The sequence below is a fragment of the Haliotis asinina genome, chromosome 8 (genome assembly GCF_037392515.1).
Source record: "Haliotis asinina isolate JCU_RB_2024 chromosome 8, JCU_Hal_asi_v2, whole genome shotgun sequence".
In the NCBI taxonomy this organism is placed as follows: Eukaryota; Metazoa; Mollusca; class Gastropoda; order Lepetellida; family Haliotidae; genus Haliotis; species Haliotis asinina.
This window is the reverse complement of record NC_090287.1, coordinates 19154135-19175184: the sequence shown is the minus strand read 5'-3', so window position 1 is coordinate 19175184 and position 21050 is coordinate 19154135. Positions and strand designations below refer to the sequence as shown.

Genomic DNA, 21050 nt, shown 5'->3' with positions numbered 1-21050 from the left:
GTTAATTCAGAACATCGAGGTGGCAACAGAAGTTTCGGCATTATGACGTCACTATCGTGGAATAACTTAGTTTCGCTACACAACACGTGTTGTTGGATAACTTTCAACTGGTCACACAACACATTTTTCGAATAAACAAAATTATCTCATAAAGACATTCAGCATATGCATGGAGTAAATATACATACGTTGAACATTGCATTAAATGGCAACATCTGCGAGTAAGGTATTTGACTAATCAATACAGAAACAAATTATCAACGGGACTTTGTTTCCAAAAAGCATTTATTCTACTGTATCTCCAAGATAGCTTTCAATGAAGAATCAATAAATGAATGTCTTTATTTCCTCCATAATTTTCATCCGAAGATTTACATCATCCCTGGTGTTACCCAGAGCCAATGCACGATTTTAATATATGAGTTGCAGTAACACAAGCTGTATAAGTAAATATTCTATATGACCTGTGTACACAAATGGCAGCTATTACTGCACAACGGAGCGGATGAAAATAGAGAATGGTCTAATACATTTTTTCAGATGAAGTGCATATTTACAGACGAAAGGTGATACACTTTCCCAAATAGTCCGGCTTACAATTTCAGGCACAGTTTGAGACAAAATAGGGCAAGAATCTCATTTTCATCCAAAAGTTTTTTTAACACAACTTTCACGTCTCGCACACTCTGGCAACTCTGGCAAATCATAGTTTCGTATGATTCGGCTATTAAGCAATTAGAATTCGACATATTTATCTTAAGGGTCATAAATACAGTAACAGGCAAAAGAAAGGTTTCACCCAATTCTCGAGTCAAAAAAGTAGAAACAAATACAAATATGAGAATTCGGACAATTGGTTTATAAACAGAAATCATTTTCCAATATTCTGTTGAAATAAACATCAAAATATCGGCACTCTGTTGGCCACAAAATTGCACAAATATAGTCAACTGGCATGTCCATGGAAGGTCACAATAACCCCAGAAATCACAGAGTAGAGTCATTAATAGCGAGTGTGACCACCCTGGACATCAATGCACGCAAGAACACGCCTCCGCATTGATGTCGTCAGGCGCCGGATGACGTCAGCCGGGATCCCGTTCCAAATGTTGATCAGAGCTTGTTCAAGTTCCTGTTGGTTACCTGGAGGTGGCACCAGCTGTCTCAAATGGCGGTCAAGGTGATCCCAAAGGTGTTCAGTGGGGTTCATGTCTGGAGAGTTGGCTGGCCATGGCAAGACAGTGACGTTAGCGTTCTCGAGGTAGTCTCTTGTAAGTCTGGCAACATGGGGTCTTGCATTGTCATGTTGCAATATCGATCCTCTTGGCTGTCGTTGGCGGAAAGGAACGACGACTGGTCTCAGTACCTCATCAGTGTATCGCTGGGCAGTCAGATTACCTCGCAATACGATCAGCTGGGTCGTTGTTTGGCCACAGATCCCACCTAAAACCATGATGCTTCCGCCTCCAAACGGATGAACCTCTCTAATGCAGTTTGGCGCGAGACGTTTGCGTCTTCGTCGATAAACTCGAACTCGGCCATTATTCATGAAGAGACAAAACCTACTCTCGTCTGTGAACAGCACTCTCGACCAATCACGTTGCTGCCACCGACGTACTGAACGTGCCCATCGTACTCTGCCTTGACGGTGTAAAAGGGTCACGCCATTCCATGGAAGGGGTGGTAAGCTCGTAAACCAGCTGCACGAAGTCGTCGAAGTGCTGTTGCTGACTGATGACATGGCCGAGTGACGTTGCCGTGACGGATCGGTTCCGGAGATGTATCTGCCGGATGTAGCGATCTTTAGCCGCAGTGGTAACCCTCAGTCTTCCCGATCTTTGTCTGTCTTTTGTCTTGCCTGTCTGCTGGTACCGTATCAGCAACTTCCTGATGGTGGTTTGGCTGCAGTTGAAGGTTCTGGCAATTTGGCGTTGAGAAGGCCCCATAGTGGACATACCGATGGCTTGGTCACGTTGCTCTTGTTAAGTCTTGGCATACTGTTGGTGTTTTTTTTTTTCTACTGAATGTCTGCTCTTTCCAACAAGAATATTTATGCAACCGTACTGCACGTGCATCACGAGCAATGCCTCAAAAGGTCGTTTTGCACGTGCTTGCAAATGCATAATTCAATTTGCTGCGTTTGAGGCAATGTTTTCTGTTTACGAAAGCGGTGCTATAGTCCAATAATTCCTGTTAAGAATCAAAACCGAATCAGCCCTTATAACAATTTCTATGGAAAAATTAGGGTGAAACCTTTCTTTTGCCTGGCAGTTTAATAATATTCGTGGTAGAAAAATGTAGGTTTGTGCAGTTTTCAGAGGAGTAGTAATCTCCCCTTGTCTATGTGCCCTGTTAGTGTTAGACCTTGTCCGTTGCCATAACTTAATACCAGCAACGGGATACAGATCATAGCTATTTAATCCTAGAGATTTGATGAGATAACTGGGCGTCTTGCGCTTTGGCAGCATCGCATTATCATATGTTGGTTATGAGTTCAGAATTACTCCCACGTGGGTAACACTATCGGGTGATTGTAGAGGAACATTCGGGATAATTATGTCAGGGTGCAATATTCGAATGTTTTCAAACGGAACAGATCCCCACAACTTCAAGTCAATCATAAAAGTAAGTAAATATATTTCTTTTCAAGATCCGTGTGCTATGAACACTTCCATCGTGGATTCGTGACAGTAAATAACTAGGCCTTGCTTGATTATTGTCAAAGTTATTGTTAGAATCGTTAACAATATTATTTTAGTGTTTCATTTTCGAAGCCCTGCAATAGATAGATAGATAGATAGATAGATAGATAGATAGATAGATGAAGGATTCCAGTATAAGGTGGAATGGGTCATCAGATGAAATTCCATAGAAATAGATACTCATGTTTGTCAGAAAAATCCTTTATCGACGAAAGCTACGACTGTTGGGTGGGAACGTATTCATGAGTGTCAAGTTTCTTATGGACATAGCTCATGTGATGTTTTTGGGAGGCAGTGGCAGGATCCGCTAACACGTGGTATCACTACATATATATAGTATGGCATGTGACTGTGGAGAGGGGTTTGGCAGCTGCAGGAATTGGCCCGTTGTGTTAAAGATACTTTATGATTAGTGTGCTCACTTTGATGCCGAAGTATGCTACCTGAATGCACGGGTTCAATTCGGCCTATTAACGTGGAACATGTAAATAAGACACCCCTCGTATGGTTGCTGAATTGCGGTATCGGTGTGGTGTTTCTTCTTCGATCTCTCCTTCAGCATCAGGGTGACAGCCCGTAACCACGGGACCGAAAAAATGTCCAAAGCTCCGTTTAGCAAAAGTGTGTTATGACCTTGGAAACGAGCGAGTTTAGTTTTACGCCGCTTTTACCAATATTCAAGCAATATCACGGCGGGGAAAGGAAATATGTTTTGCTTCACTATACACACTTGGTAGTTTCTGTCACTATATGACACCCTTCCTCGAAACTCAAGATGTCATCCTTGATGCTGTTTAACTTCGCTTCAGCCAGCACACGAATATGCCACATTCGACAACCATGTTGAAATCACTACGTCTAAACCTTGACATAGCAATTCCTAAGTGTACATGTATAGGGATATGATAACACAGATATCTTTCAGCATTTTACAACGTTTTGAACTCCTTGTAGAAAAGTAATTCACTAATTGATTAGGACAAGACTATTTAAAGTTATCAGATATCCTTAGCTAGAACAGATACACAAAATATTCCAATTTTCCATAACATATCATGTGTACAAGTATCACACCCGACTGTCTGTATAATTACATAATGTGACAGAGACAGAACCCAGGTGCACGAGCCATAAATCAGTGTATTGTGTTTATGGTGATAGGTGTTTAGTTCAAATTGCATGTGGTCAATGACTGAAGTTCTGTGCTGCATATTGACATTAGCAGACAGGCAGGCAGACACAAAGGTGCCAATAAGACAGACACAGTGTTTTGTCAGTGACAGAATCTGATTGTCACAATCAACATATTTTTCTATGTTTCCTTAGACATGTATTGTAAGATTTCAGTTTTAAAGCTGACCAGTTTTTAAGCAATGAAATTGGTATTTCTAATGCTACACTTGCTTGAAAACCTGGTTTGCAAAGCTGCATGTTTGGGGCCAGTGTATACTCATTACTGCAGACCCAAGATACTTGTAATCAAAAGAAGCATCTCTTATTAATATTATTATTATTAGCCATATTCACTTGCACGCATCACTTGCTGTGTTTTAACGAGTCGCCTTCCCGTTTCAAGCGAACCTAATCACTGCGCATACCGCCGATAAACCCGTTCTCTTCCAAGTACCTTGACTCGCCGGAGAAAACAGTTTAACGGAAGAAAAGCCGTGGTTGACGTCCATACCGAAGTGCAAAGTGGCGACGGAGTTGGTGGTGTCGGGGCTGCAAGATGGGACCACGGTAGGGGCATCGGGGCCGTAACCCTGCTTGTCTCAGGGTTACACGCCACTGTAACGAAAAGTACTGAGATTTGGTTTACTTATATTGACATTTAGACAAGAATAACTGAATGCATATGCAACGCGTGAAGATCCGGGTTACAACTGATCTTAAGTAACCCGCGCTTGTCGTAAGAAGCAACTGATGGGATCGGGTGCTCAGGCTCGCTGACTTGATTGACACATGTCATCGTATCCCATCTATGTAGATCGATGCTCATGCTGCTGATCACCGGATTGTATGGTTCAGACTGTGTGCATATTCAGACTCTATAAATAGACCGGTCTGGACCACACAATCCAGTGGTCAGTAACATGATTTGCGTTCTATGCCACGTCGGCTTCTGTTGTCACCTTAAAGAACAACTAAACTCATTTTTTTGGTACTCTTTTTACCACTGCAAATGAAAGACTTCTGGTTAGTCATCAACGGAACACCATTTTTTTTAAAAAACAAAAACAAAAACCAACTTGTGGTTATTTAATACCAAGCGCTCAAAAGTTGCTAAAAAGCTGTTTGCTTCTCTCTCGCCCGCAAACGAAACCGCAGACAGGCTACGTAACTCTGTCGCCAGAGCCCCACAGTGACGTCATAGAAGGAACGATTTTCAGTTAAATGTATAAGAAATGTGTTGGAAGCTCGTCATTTTGCTGATTTCTCGACGTCACCAAAGACATGCCGAATTGTTGTGTAGCGTCAATTGTTCCTTGGGGTCGGGTCACTATGCACAGATTTCCACCGGACCTCGTAGTTTGTGCTTAATTTGGTTGTTAGTGTGTGCGAAGGGAGCTTTGTGGAAGCCTGTGGTATATACTAAATCGGATGGTTCGCCCCAAACCACGCTTCCAGGGTAGAAAATGGAGCTCAAGTTTCATCGAGTTTATAAAATCAAGACTGCTAACTATACCTTGCTGACCAAAAGGATTTTGCATGGATACAACGCTCGGAAACGAGGTTGTGGTCGAAGTGACAATATTATCGTAAGTAATATTATACTGACCCCTTATATTGACCGCTTCCAAGAGTGAAATTGTTATGTTATAAGCAATGTCATGTAAAATCCTAATGTCCATCAATACAATACATATTTTACTACCAGTGAAAAGTAATTTTGGTTTTGTAAGTCGGTGAAAACAAACTTAAACAGCATTCATACTCAGACAGGGTGCCGCCATTTTTGAAAATCCTGAAGTCATGGACTAAAGTCCGTTAGAATTATTGAGATTATGATTTTGTCTCATCAAGTTAGAAAATCAAAACTACTTTTTAATGGTAGTTAAATATGCATTTGAATCATGGCCAAAGGGATTTTGCATGACACAATTTTTAACATAAGGACTTCTTCCAAGGAAGCAAGGTGGGAGTCGAAGTGACATTTATATTGCAAGCAATATTATATTGACCTCCACCTCACTTCCAAGAGTGAAATTGTTATGTTATAAGCAATGTCATGCAAAATCATATTGGCCATCAATAAAATACATATTTCACTACCAGTAGAAAGTAATTTTGCTTTTGGAAGTCGGTGTAACAAACTTAAATAGCATTCATCCTAAGAGAGGGCGCCGCCATTTTTGAAAATCATAAAGTCAAATCCATTTGAATTAATGAGATTATGGTTTGTTTTCATAAAGTTCGAAAATCAAAACTACATAAATATGGATTTGAATCATTACCAAAAGGCGTTTGCATGACACAACCTGTAACATAACCTAGGCGAGGTCGGTGTCGAAGTGAAAATGCTGCACGATAAATTTCTTCACTTGCTTAATTTACTTGGTTTGTAACGTTCACTCACCAGTATGTAGACACTTGTCAATATACGTCTTTATACTTGGTCCCATAATCGTAATTACTTTATAATCATACTTGTATGTATTTTGAATCTTAATAAAAAGAAGCGATCTGCGAATGTATAACAGGAATGTAATGTGGGTAATCAAAGTGGCGTTACCACTAATTATACCTGTTACAAATTCATTTACTGAGAATCAAGTGAATGATGACAAATAACGTGTAGGTTTTTACCACACGTTATAGGAATACAACCTAGCGACACCAAGCGATTTTGACAGAATCGTAAATGTACATGAAAACAAAGGTTGTAGCTTGAAAACTAGCCAAAGGAGGAGACAAAACTACATGATAGTAGATTGTGAGAACATATAGCTTTCATTTCTCACAACAGCTTTCGCGATTTCAGGTTTGTACAAATCTGTAAACGAAATAGTTTAACCCCTGAAATGTAGATGAATACTGCACAGACCCTAATTTCTATACCTACAATTACGTCACGGAGACGCGCCGCTCTGATTGGTTAGATCGTTTGCACCGTGCACTGTTGACAAAAAGGTCGATTTAAGTTAATTAAAGGTCGAAATGAGTAGTTTTAATGGCGGGGTTTCATTTATAGCGAGGTCAGCAAGTGATTTTGTATTTGTACCCTACTAGAGTATATGTGATCTTTAAGAGGCTCCGTGCCTTGCAAGATTAGGGGCGGTGGGGTAGCCTAATGGTTTAAGTGTTCGCTCGTTACGTCGAAGACCCAGGATTCGAGTACGCACATGGGTAGAATGCCCATTCTGAAGTCCCTCGCCGTGATATTGCTGGCTAGTTACGAGATTGTCAGGTCATGCTCGCTGACTTTGTCGATGCATGTCATCGTATTTCATTTGCGCATGCGCAGATCTGAGCTGAAAATGTCTACCACTGAATAATTTATACCAGAATTGAATACTTACAAACAGCAACCGGACAGTTGTGTAGCCCGGTCAGTGTTTTTATTACCATGACTGTGGTGCCACACGACCACATAAGAGATCCAAATAATGATTGACGTGTCAGAGAAAGGAGAGTGTCAGAAGTCACTCATCTTCAAATCGTTTTTCTTTTTCAGTGAGAGATGAACCAGGAGTCCAGGAATCCCCACAAAAGTGCCTTGAAGGGACAGTGAATGAATTGAAATATATATGTACGAATAAGAAAATATATATAAAAATCTCTAAGACGTCCGAGTATATTTGTGAAAGAATTTTATCTTTTTACTTAGGCCCCCGACCCCCAAAACACTTGTGTCACAGTTGTTATCGATATGCATGCAGGATGCAATGACAATGCACACTTTTAGTCACACTGGTCGAATGCACAGAGAACCAGGGCTTGTACTGAGCCCAAACGCAAGCTTGTTTTATACTGCTAGGTCGGTGAGATGCCATGCCATGAATACCCCACTTACGCATTATATTAATATACTCTCTCTCTCTCTCTCTCTCTCTCTCTCGCACGCGCGCGCACACACACACACAAATTTCATTGACTTAAAACAATGTTTTCCTCTCCAACGAATCTCGCGAAAAGAACATCTGAATTGTTAATGTCTAACTTCCCCTTTCAAGGTTGCTCACTTGGTGCGTCCGTTACATTCCCAACACAAGTACTGGGCCTATCCACCCGATTACCTGCCTTGCACTATACGATTATCCCTCCAACTGTCCGTCCAACTCCTTTTCAAAATGTTTGTGTTTGGTGTACATAATCCACATTCATGATTCATTCTTTGTTGTAAATCTTCATTACTAGAGGGAATAAAGAAGTATACAATGTATGGCACCTACGACTATCTTCGAAAAGAGCTTACGAGAGCTTCGAAAATCGAGGCCCTGCATCGTTCAGGCATATCGCGCAAGACATCAGCGCAGCCTAATTCTGACTTGTTCGGGGATTTCCCTCTGCACCGAGCCCAATGTTTAAAACGGCAATGGCTTCCACACCAGCAAGAAACATAAAAATCTAAGAAATCAACTGAATACAACAGCAGAATATTTGAAAGGCCAGATCTGTCCGACGACCTTTGTTGATACGATCGGCGTCTTGGATGCAAGACTACGTTGATGCCGTGACCGGCATCTGCGGAACCTGATTTTCGAAGTTCTAAGGCGCCAAGGTAGTCGTAAGTGACATACATTAACATTAACTTACGACTATCTTAGCGCTAAGAGAGCTTCGAAAATCTAGCCTCCGGCTTCTTGAAGGAGGAATGAGGAACACGACCTATACTCAAAGGTACATCATGTAAGTAGTTCCATTCGGCGGAAGATCCTTGATGGCCTGACAACGACAGGCCACTGCGCGCACGTGCAGTCATTCATTCCCTGTACCAAAATGCCATTACAGTCATTCCGTGGCCAGCCAGAAGCCCTGATATGGACCCTATGAAGCATGTCTGAGGCAGTCTGAGGCATAAGGTATGTCAGACAGATCTGCCAGAATATTGATACATTAGAGCCAACACTGCATCATGAATGGAACAGGTCGCCTGATCATCGGATTCAGCATCTCGTGCACAGTGAGGATGACGATTCAAAAGGTCATCCAGGTGGGCGATGTTGCACACTGCAACGACTGTCTTCTTGAGCCCGTTTGTGGATTGGGTGTATTAATTCCACTCTGTTACCCGTTTGGGGTGATTCCTTTATTGATACCTAATGTTATGTTACTTTAGTTTTATTACAGGAGTCACGTTTAATCAAATTATCCCATTCACGTGTTCTATTTTTGGCTTTTATGTTAATGAATAGTCGTTTTAGCACTTTGGCTACATGTTATCTCCTGACAAGAGGCACATAACACGAATTGTCATTAAATATAGGTCCAGTCATAAAACTTTGGTGTTACTTACTTCCTTTCATCTGCGTGTTTAACACAACTTATGCTTGTTATCGTCACACATGCAAACCCTCATGTTTTGGAACGTTCATTTGAGAGACATGTCAGAACCTTGTGTTGTTTAACAAGGCTGCGATAACATTGCCCATGCATTGGCTACATAATCTTAACACACCTTTATGTATAGGTGCTCAACTATACCAACTGACAGTCCTTGACAGGAATGGATGTCAGATTGGAATAGTCCAAAGATCATAAAATATCTGCACATCATACTCCCCAATGTCAAGCACACTTTAGTAACTCAAAAAGCAAGAAAGGTGGGTTTCCATAATTTCAAATTCAGTTTTATTAATTTGCTGTATACAGAGAAATGACAGTAACTCATTCAGAAAGACAAGACGTGTAAGTGTTGATTCTAGGGTGCAAAGCACACGTCTAGTAACCTAATGTATCTAGAGGCATTATTTCGTATAGATTGTACACCAGTTTGATATGAAAGCACTTCATCTCTTTGATTTTCTATGGCAGTTAATACAATATACATGTATGTATACACAACTAAATGTACATTTCACATTTATAAGCTGTCCAAAAATATTTGTTAAAAATTGCTCTTGTATGACTGTACATGATTATCTGTACATATGCAAGATTATTGAGAGTTGAATGACTAGTAATATTTTGTTAGTATACATTTTCAAATAAAAAATGATATCAAACCAGTCTGGCATGTCATACAAACCCCTTCCTTTTTATGCATGGAAAATATTTTAGTGGTTAATTCCTAAACTTCTTCCAAAAACAAACATTTGCATCAATTAATGTATCAAACATTCCCATTAAGTCCAGAAATAATTTACTGGAATGTTTCTTGCTGAATTCCCCAAGTGATGTTCTCATACTGTTACAAATAAACACTGCCAGCTGGCCCAATTTGCAATTCCCATTTTAGCATAAAATTAACTCTTAGCAAGCTTGATTGAATCACTAGGGTTCATGATATATGATAGGAGACAAGAGATTTAAAGACCAGCAGGTCCAAAGACTCGACGAGCAGACACTGTGTACAGAAAGACCAATAACACATGGTTCACAATAAAGAAACATCTAGAAAAGACAAAATGCATCATCTCAGAGGACAGACTGGACTGGTAATCAGATGGTTAGCACTGTAGTTCATATACGTGAAAATAAAACTCCTTCTAAAATCACATTTTCCTGGGTTATTCAAATATATATTCCCCACAATCCCAACCAAGTTTTTCCTATTAATTATACAATTAGACTACTATGTAGTGCCTTTCTCACACGCTAGTACAGTCATCAACACTATGATCATGAACGATGTATGAGGTAAGAATTCTAAAATTACTCATGATGCTGATACCAAATGATAAGCACTAAAATTAAAAGATCTAAAATTATAGAAACAACACTCATCGAATTGACAAATAATTGTTTGAACAATTTTACACCAAATTGATATTGTAAGTATATGGATACATTTCCAAAACATGGCATAATGTAACATCCAATCTATGTTAACAAATGCTCCACATGTGCCCCTGAAAAAACAAGCGTTCAGGCCAGTGTATATATTATCTCTGTTGGAGTTAGTAGTTATACCATCCCTGCTATTAGTAATCCATACATAATCATTATCCCCCAGTAGCATCAATAATCAAGCAGCATGGATTTCAATAGACAAACTTTGGTTAGCCAATATAAACATACTGTATCATAAAGTATATGCATTTCTAAAGTTATTACTTACATAGTAATTGATCTATATAATGGTATTAGATGTCTCTTACAAAGTGATATGCAAAAACACAGAAAGATATACTGTGTAGTATCGCTCATGAACATCTCGTTTCATGTAATAGAGATAATACATTGGTAGTTATCACAATTTAGCATTAAGAATTACATGTTTCAAGGGGAGGAAAATTTTCATGCAATGTGCTGATTCAAAAATATATATTGTGAAGGACTTAGTATTAAATTACTGGTTAGTTCACTGTATTGACTGTTTGGCTTGTAAAACAGGTGTGTCAAATTACAAGTAAAGCAGTGGAACTGCATGCAAAGGCCTTCCTGAGAGAGAAACCATGCGTCGTTGTCATCGTTTCAAAGAAATAATCTTTCAAGCTAACAGTGTTGATTATGCCAGGATATTTCCACGAGAGAAAAGCTGGACGAATTGATGATGACAAGAGTGTTGAGATCGTTTTGACTGATGAACCAGTACATGATATCTAACAGAAGCATCAGCCACACAACTCTTTGCAGTCAAATTATACGACATTGTCTGATATTGAACATGCTGAACAGTCCTTCCCATATAGATGACTCAAGCATGACTGTTCTTCACCCCTTATAATGAAAAACATGATTTAGTGGTGTGTAAACTTCTCTTTAAAAACAAGAGCACAAACAAGATAAATGAAAGAGCATGTAAAAATGTATAAATTCAGGAAACTTGTATCAAGAAAAAACTGCAGAACCCAGTTAAATAAATAATAATACCAGTTAAAATTACCAACAGAAATAAGATTGTTACATGATCAAACCAAATATAAATTTCAGTAGCCCTGTTTGTCAGTGTCATGTTAATTACAAACTGTTCCTTACATAACATATGGAAGTAAAGAGAAACATAAAGAGTATACAGAATATGTCTATTTAACATGTTCAGAAATTGAAAATTTGACAAGGAAATCCTTTTCCTATATGTCAAACTTCAACTGAACAGACCTGTTCAATTTGCTGTGAAAGTACATAGGTGTCATTATTACTCATGCTCTAAAGTAAGTTGATTTACAATCAACATCTGAAACATCACAAAAATTCCAAACTGCATTTAATTACTTGAAAAAGTCTGCTAAAGTGCTTCTTATACACAGTATGAAGTCAGAAACAGACTTTGGTTTTTGAACCTCACAATACAATGGAAACAACAGTTGAATGACAGAGATTAGGAATATCAAAGACATAGAATGACATCCTCTTTAATGTTTCACGATTGAGTGGAATTGAACAATGTTACCTTTGAAACTGTTAAAGTTATCACCTGTTTGGTTTTGCCCCCAGAATCAACTAGACGAAATCCATGCTGCCTAAAGCAGTTGACAAGAACATCAACCAAGAGGGAGAACACAGAGAACTAACATTAACATGCCTATTTACAAGAGCAAGCACAAATATCAACATGTGCCCACACTGTTAATGTATATGGTATGAACAGGCTAACTACAAAATACTGAAATAGTTTAGTGTCTTCATAATTACAAATATTACATGTTAACCATCAGTTAGCCTTACAGTATGTTGTCATAAAATGTACATATGGGGTTGTGTATGATGATGCAGTCACTAAAAGTGTGGAAGGAGATGAATGTCATCCTTTGTTCTCTCTCGCTCAACCTCAGATCTCTCTGTCCATCCATGTCCATGCTTACCCACTCTTGAGTTATTGCAAACTTGTATACACTTCTAGGACTGGTGATACACGCACACATAGCACTGTACACTGGGAGGGTGCCTTGGGAGGATGAAAGGACGCCACAAACAAGTCACTTGGAAACTGATACAATAAATAGCCCCTCAAGATCGGCAGTGTCACATTTTTATATGTATCACATCCTATATCGATGGGTATGCCATTCCTGGTTGCCATTCTACATGAATGTTGTGCAATTACATCTTACCTGATGCACAAATGTTTCTTCTTTACAGACTGACTACACATGCCAATTTTTCTTTCCTACAGTCTTAACTGGCGTTTTCGTACAGTCTATGACAAATCTCACCAACTATCACAAGACCTTGCAAGATGGCAGAGACAACACCAACATCAATTCTTTACGTGGATTATTTTTCAGGTAAAAATTTCGGATAGTACATCTTGATGTGAAGACTGCCCTGAGAATCGTACATCTCCACATGAAGACCTCGTCGACTGAAAGCTGCAGCACAAATCTCAAATAGAATAGAGCAATGAGTATGTGATCCATTATGCACGGACAAGAGGATGGGGGTGTAAAGAGGGGTTCACTCACCATGTGACTTGGACAATGACACATTACCCCCACCCACCTACCCAGCCTGGCCTGCTGGTTTTCGCCATTTAAATAAGCGAGAATGTAAGCGTATAGTGGCCCAGACTAGTTGGTAGCCTCCTTGAAAACATGCCACACAAACGAAACTGGTATTTTCATTGTTTTGCCGACAGACTAGGAGTCTTTATTGTTGTCATACAAAGACTTTGGCAAGTGCATCGGCTCCTGCACTAGCTATGTAGGGTTTTTGCGGATGGAAGGCAACGTCGTGAATTGATTCATCAAACTTCTTGCGATGGGAGGTGATTTCCTGCACGCAAGTTTTACTGTCTAAATTCCATAACCTAATAGAGCAGTCATGACCTGAAAAAGGAAACAGAAACAGAATTATACATGTAACAGTCAGAAGTAGCATGCTTTTCATACTTTGTGTTATATTTCTGGTAAAAGTCAACTCAACTTGAGGACAGTAATACTCACTCCCTGATAAGAGATACAATCCATTTGGATCCACTGCTAAACTGGTAACTGAGTCTAAATGGGCCACCATTGAGTGACTGATTTTCCCTGAAATGAAAAATAATTACAATCAGGCTCTGTACCTAATGACTAGTTTAAGTACCAATTCTAAACATTATTGAGCACTCTTGTTACTTATAACGAGTGGTATTTCTTAAAAACGAGAAGAAGAAAAATCCTAAAATAGTGCATGTCATAAGATAGGATTCCAATTTGTCTCTCTTAAATGTGAGATTAACATGGACCCTTATTTGCACTGTAAACAGAATGGTCATGTTAGCAAAATCTATATGGCTAACAAACACTGTGAAAGAGGATCCAAAGCTTAGAATTCATCTGGATTTTCACCTGTTGATGAAAATGTTTTATCATAAATATCATGAGATAAATTGGCATTGGGTGTGACGGTATGCTTATCATATCCATTTGCATTTAACTAGCCATGCTATTCAGCTGTTCTGCCATCATACAAGATGGCATCTGTATCTGGACACTACAGAACTGTTGGTATTTCAGACCAATATATGTGTCAACAAAAGGCTTCTGGTTTTACAATGATGCCAAAGTTACTTTCTCACCTGTGTTATTGTCAAAGAACCTAATGTGTCTATCTTCATGTGCTGTTATGGTCAGTGGAAGTGTGGGATGGTTTACCACCCTGTTGATTTGATTGCTTCCACTAGAATCTGAAACAGAAACAGACTATGGTCAAATTGTCTGAATTTTGTTAAACAGGACTAAGATCATATGTTTAATTACAATCAGTCAAGTTCTGGATACCTGGTTATTTTCTATTGAAAATCTAATAGGTTTGGACTGATCTCCACAGATATGCCAGCATTGTTTTGACTGCTACATCACTGATATTGCAGATGTTTCTTTTGACAATGTCTGATCTTTACAAAGGAACTTACTTTACATGACAAACCCTGATTTGAAAAAGATTAAGGGGCTTGAACAAGAAGACATGGTCTTCAATATCCCATTTCTAATTTTTTATTACCATTGATTGTTCCTACAAACAGTGACACAAAAGCTGTTGAATGAGACACAGTTTCTTCGAAAATCAGTCGAATTATAGATAGCATGCTTTAAGTCAAGAAACGCATGAGAAGGGCCATAACTCTGTCAAGAATCTTAATACAGCTTCCGTTTTCAAAATCCATCAAGGCACTCACGTCTTTTACATTTCATTTCCCTGTTTATAATAGTTATTGAGAAAATCTGTCCCCATTGGTGATAATGTGAACGAAGTCAAGAAATCCATGAAAAGGACAATAACTCTGTAACAAATGGTAACACGGTTTCCTTTCTTAAACTCCAACAAGGCACTCATGTCCTGAAAACAGTTTTTGTGAACATCTGCTCTCATTATCTTGGACTGACATATGGATGGAAGGACTGAAGGAGCTCAAGCCTCTATTCCCTTCCCACTTCATGGACATTACATCTTAAAACAATGCAAGTTCACATTGCTGCTGTAGGTACATCAACAGTATGATATTTCTGAATGTCCAACTTACAATTCAGTAGATAATCCTATTTTCAATGATGCCTCACCTGAATTTATTTTTGTTTCTAATTTGAGAACCTGTTTTCCAGTCTCTATGTCAAATACATAGGTATTAGAGGACGTATAGCTAGCCACCATCCGACTGGGATCACAACGCACAAAATCTACAGAGGTAGGTGCTCCCTCTTCTGCTGAAAACATAAGACACATTGCATTATGTAACCAAATATTTTCAGGAAACATAATGCTTCTTTCTTACTAAATGACATGGAATAAATTCCATCAATAAAACATCAGGTTATTATAACCAAGCCTGAAGCCAGACAAAAACACTGGTAGATAAGAGTCAGATCTAAAGCATTAAGGGTGCAATGACATCTGTTACCTTACTGTGTCAAATATGAGAAAGACAATTCTAAACCAAAATCCACATACATACCTGCAAAAAAAGTAAATTTGCAGTATACTGAGCTGGTAATTTCTGAGGCTGAATCAACTCCCTCTCTCTGAACATACGAGGGTTGGCTGAAAAGTTCTCAGTCTGAGTGGTTTTCCCCACCAGGTAGAGACAGGTGTTTGCAACCAATGAGGACAATCATATAGTGAATCATAGACACAAGAACTACAAACGTACTAATAGTTTTATCTCAACTACAGCTCTTTTGGTAAACCTACCCTCTGAAATCATCAGAAATGGACAAAACTGAATACAGGGCAGTCATCAAGGATTTGCCAATGAAAGGGATGTCCCCAACACAGATACATGCTGACATGGTCTCCACTCCAGAGGATGATGCTCCTTCATTTTCCACAGTAAAGAAGTGGGCTGCAGAATTTAAGCGTGGCAGACAAAGCCTTGATGATGACCCACGCTCAGGAAGGCCTTCAACAGCAACCACTCCAGAAAACATCACGCGAGTGCTCGATATGTGGATGGATGATCGACGATATTGACTACTCGACATATTGCTAGTGTAGTGGGCATCTCTCATGAGAGGGTTGAGCATATTATCACCAAAGAATTAGGAATGACTAAAGTTTCTGCAAGATGGGTGCCAAAGCTCTTGACAGCAGAACAGAAACGTGTCAGGTTCCAGATGTCCCTTGACAATTTGCGTCGTTTTGAAGCAGATCCCGATGATTTTGTGGCACGATTTGTAACCATGGATGAGACCTGGATACATCACTTTCAACCAGAAACAAAACTACAGTCAAAACAGTGGAAGCATCCTGATTCACCAGCTCCGAAGAAAGCCAAGTCTGTTCCTTCAGCTGGAAAGGTGATGGCATCAGTCTTTTGGGATTCCAGGGGTATTCTGCTCATTGATTATCTTGAAAAAGGTCAAACTATCAACGGCAGATACTATGCTGATCTACTGAACCAGTTGCGAGAAGCAATCAAAGCCAAACAACGAGGGATGATCGCTAAAGGTGTCCTCTTCCACCAAGACAATGCGCCTGTTCACAAATCAGTGGTGGCCATGTCAATAATCCACGATTGTGGCTTTGAACTCATTGACCATCCTCCTTATTCACCTGATTTGGGTCCTTCTGACTTCCACCTGTTCCCCAAAATGAAAAATGAACTCGCCGGTCGCCATTTTGCAAGTAATGATGACGTCATTTCCGCTGTGACTGATTTTTTTAGGGTAGCTGAAGAAGATTTCTTCCTGACCGGGATTCGGGCCTTGCAGCATCGATGGCAAAAGTGTGTGAACTTGGAAGGGGACTATGTAGAAAAATAAATTACAAACGTGGACTTAGTAACTTTTTTTCACAGTGAAGCTTAGAACTTTTCAGCCAACCCTCGTAAGTGCTTCATAATACATAAATATTTCAGGACTATTTTCCCTTTCATGAGCAGAAAGACTTTTAAAAGCCTACAAAGAGTCCTAGGCTTCATTAGAATACATAATACTCGTCACGAAGTATTTTGTGAAGCCACTAAGTGTGACATATGAATGACATTAACATGATAGTCATAGAAACTCTTTACTGCACAGACAGGAGGAACACCTACAAAACATCTAGATAGCATCACTCAAACCAACTTTAGCTAGCATCCCAGAACACTGCTTAATTCAGATGGCGAAGAACTGTGAGTGCCAGTACCTGTATCAACAGTGAATGTGTTTAGGAGTGGAGACTTGCTGCCAGGGCTCCACAACCGAACTGTCCCGTCAGCTGAACACGATAACAGCTGCATCTTAGAGCTGTGTATAGACAATCCCCACACTGCATCTCGGTGAGCCACCAGCGTGTCTGACAACACACTGGGATCTGAGGAGAAAGTTAACTTCATGTGCAGCAAGTCAACACTATGATCATATAAGTTATAAAGACATAAACTCATTGTTTAATATTAAATTATTTGAAGAAAAAGAAATCAATAGAATAAATAATAACTGCAAAGGATTTAACATCAATAAAATCATAATACTTCAGTAATTCACACTTCTTCCGGTTCAAGGAAAACAATATTTCACCTGTCACAGAGGAACATTCACAGTTCAAATTCCACAAATATTGTGAATCCAGTTAATATAATGGAGTTTAATGCCAGCTGAATAACCAAAGTCTAACAAATCTCAAGTCTGTCAAGAATTCAAAGTGGTCAGGTGCATCTTACAATTCTACTCAACAAATACTTCCACCAACAAATCTCATTTAATGCGGGACTTACAACTAAGGGAGCATTTGATTATATCCTGCAAAAGAATTATTGAGGCTAATTTATTCATAAGAATATTATACCATCCAACCTACCAAAAGAGTCATATGGATCAATATTAGAGCTTGGTATATTCCAACACCTAATGGATGAGTCCATGCCTCCACTGAAGCACTGCTCCCCTGTAGCACTGACAGCGAGACACAGCACAGGACCCACGTGAGCTCGAAATGTGTACACGGGCTCAACATCTAAAGATGCAGCTCTGAAAAAATGTCAGTATCATCTTGACAACAAAGCATCTCATACTGATTGACAGTTCAGGTATTCGAAACGTTAACTACAGGTAAGGGTTATGATGAAAACTATGTATCTCTATAGGGTTGTATGCTAAATGCAACACGTTATCACCTAATCCCTATTACTGAACAGTTCAGAGTTGAGCTGAAACTCATAAAGAGTTTCATGTACATAAATGTAGAAGTATTATATGAGTTTCATTTAAGACTCAGCATTAAAATAATGGGGTTTATACCATAAACCTGATGTAAAAAGTCGAGGTTTCATGGGATCCAACGATTCATACCTTAAGTACACTAGTACTTCACTTTGACAATGCACCTGCTTAAATGTCATGGTATGACAACAATGTGACTCACTTTTTTGCTGGCACTGTCTTCTGTAGATTCCATAATTTCAATGTATGGTCCTCAGATGCTGTTATTAGCACTGGCTCAACCGGGTGGAATGCTAGTGCCCGTACACCATCAAAATGACTGGAAACAAGCATTACGAAATGAGGAGCACACATCCACAGTAATACGCTCTCCCTGTGTCGTTTACTTGCTCATTAGTGAATTAATCATTACTGATATGCGAAATGTTTTGTGCCCATCAGTCTGAAAGTGGCTGAATAATTTATACCAGAATTGAATACTTACAAACAGCAACCGGACAGTTGTGTAGCCCGGTCAGTGTTTTTGATTACCATGACTGTGGTGCCACACGACCACATAAGAAGAGATCCAAATAATGATTGACGTGTCAGAGAAAGGAGAGTGTCGGAAGTCATTCATCTTCAAATCGTTTTTCTTTTTCAGTGAGAGATGAACCAGGAGTCCAGGAATCCCCACAAAAGTGCCTTGAAGGGACAGTGAATGAATTGAAATATATATGTACGAATAAGAAAATATATATAAAAATCTCTAAGACGTCCGAGTATATTTGTGAAAGAATTTTATCTTTTTACTTAGGCCCCCGACCCCCAAAACACTTGTGTCACAGTAGTTATCGATGTGCATGCAGGATGCAATGACACTGCACACTTTTAGTCACACTGGTCGAATGCATAGAGAACCAGGGCTTGTACTGGAGCCCAAACGCAAGCTTGTTTTATACTGCTAGGTCAATGAGATGCCATGCCATGAATACCCCACTTACGCATTATATTAATATACTCTCTCTCTCTCTCACTCTCTCTCGCACGCGCGCGCGCACACACACACACACAAATTTCATTGACTTAAAACAATGTTTTCCTCTCCAACGAATCTCGCGAAAAGAACATCTGAATTGTTAATGTCTAACTTCCCCTTTCTCTACGTTGGTATCTGCCTGTCACAAATGCCTTTCTTTATTCGTCTCTGTCTTACTGAGCTGTCAGGTGGGCTATGGATTAGGTTGCTCACTTGGTGCGTCCGTTACATTCCCAACAGAAGTACTGGGCCTATCCACCCGATTACCTGCCTTGCACTATACGATTATCCCTCCAACTGTCCGTCCAATTCCTTTTCAAAATGTTTGTGTTTGGTGTACATAATCCACATTCATGATTCATTCTTTGTTGTAAATCTTCATTACTAGAGGGAATAAAGAAGTATACAATGTATGGCACCTACGACTATCTTCGAAAAGAGCTTACGAGAGCTTCGGAAATCGAGGCCCTGCATCGTTCAGGCATATCGCGCAAGACATCAGCGCAGCCTAATTCTGACTTGTTCGGGGATTTCCCTCTGCACCGAGCCCAATGTTTAAAACGGCAATGGCTTCCACACCAGCAAGAAACATAAAAATCTAAGAAATCAACTGAATACAACAGCAGAATATTTGAAAGGCCAGATCTGTCCGACGACCTTTGTTGATACGATCGGCGTCTTGGATGCAAGACTACGTTGATGCCGTGACCGGCATCTGCGGAACCTGATTTTCGAAGTTCTAAGGCGCCAAGGTAGTCGTAAGTGTCATACATTAACATTAACTTACGACTATCTTAGCGCTAAGAGAGCTTCGAAAATCTAGCCTCCGGCTTCTTGAAGGAGGAATGAGGAACATGACCTGTACTCAAAGGTACATCATGTAAGTAGTTCCATTCGGCAGAAGATCCTTGATGGCCTGACAACGACAGGCCACTGCGCACACGTGCAGTCATTCATTCCCTGTACCAAAATGCCATTACAGTCATTCCGTCGCCAGCCTGAAGCCCTGATAAGGACCCTATGAAGCATGTTTGAGGCAGTCTGAGGCATAAGGTATGTCAGACAGATCTGCCAGAATATTGATACATTAGAGCCAACACTGCATCATGAATGGAACAGGTCGCCTGAACATCGGATTCAGCATCTCGTGCACTCAGTGAGGATGAAGATTCAAAAGGTCATCCAGGTGGGCGATGTTGCACACTGCAACGTCTTCTTGAGCCCGTTTGTGGATTGGGTGTATTAATTCCACTCTGTTACCCGTTTGGGGTGATTCCTTTATTGATACCTAATGTTATGTTACTTTAGTTTTATTACAGGAGTCACGTTTAATCAAATTATCCCATTCACGTGTTCTATTTTTGGCTTTTATGTTAATGAATAGTCGTTTTAGCACTTTGGCTACATGTTATCTCCTGACAAGAGGCACATAACACGAATTGTCATTAAATATAGGTCCAGTCATAAAACTTTGGTGTTACTTACTTCCATTCATATGCATGTTTAACACAACTTATGCTTGTTATCGTCACACATGCAAACCCTCATGTTTTGGAACGTTCATTTGAGAGACATGTCAGAACCTTGTGTTGTTTAACAAGGCTGCGATAACATTGTCCATGCATTGGCTACATAATCTTAACACACCTTTATGTATAGGTG

At 39.7% G+C, this 21050-nt stretch overlaps 2 protein-coding genes across 2 annotated transcripts; both read right to left on the bottom strand.

The window, feature by feature from the left end:
* Positions 1–1595: 1595 nt before the first annotated feature.
* On the bottom strand, positions 1596–1946 carry LOC137295142 (uncharacterized). The gene has a single exon (XM_067826464.1). It carries the CDS (start codon positions 1944–1946, stop codon positions 1596–1598), a length of 351 nt encoding a protein of 116 aa, XP_067682565.1.
* A 10964-nt stretch (positions 1947–12910) lies between these two features.
* On the bottom strand, positions 12911–18712 carry LOC137293586 (striatin-3-like). The gene is made up of 7 exons (XM_067824221.1): positions 18573–18712; positions 18009–18178; positions 17355–17522; positions 15290–15433; positions 14308–14415; positions 13691–13777; positions 12911–13573 (listed from the first exon to the last, which is right to left on the bottom strand). The coding sequence occupies exons 1-7, from the start codon at positions 18701–18703 to the stop codon at positions 13404–13406; spliced, it is 978 nt and encodes a 325-aa protein (XP_067680322.1). The 5' UTR covers positions 18704–18712; the 3' UTR covers positions 12911–13403.
* Positions 18713–21050: the final 2338 nt, after the last annotated feature.

Excerpts from the sequence above, each read along its gene's own strand:
- LOC137293586 (XM_067824221.1), bottom strand. The coding sequence starts at position 18,703 with ATGCTTGTTTCCAGTCATTTTGATGGTGTACGGGCACTAGCATTCCAC. Across the intron at positions 18,179-18,572 it reads AAGACAGTGCCAGCAAAAAA|AGCTGCATCTTTAGATGTTG; the intron begins GTGAGTCACATT and ends ACATTTTTTCAG. Across the intron at positions 15,434-17,354 it reads CACATTCACTGTTGATACAG|CAGAAGAGGGAGCACCTACC; the intron begins GTACTGGCACTC and ends TTATGTTTTCAG.
- LOC137295142 (XM_067826464.1), bottom strand. The coding sequence starts at position 1,946 with ATGGGGCCTTCTCAACGCCAAATTGCCAGAACCTTCAACTGCAGCCAA.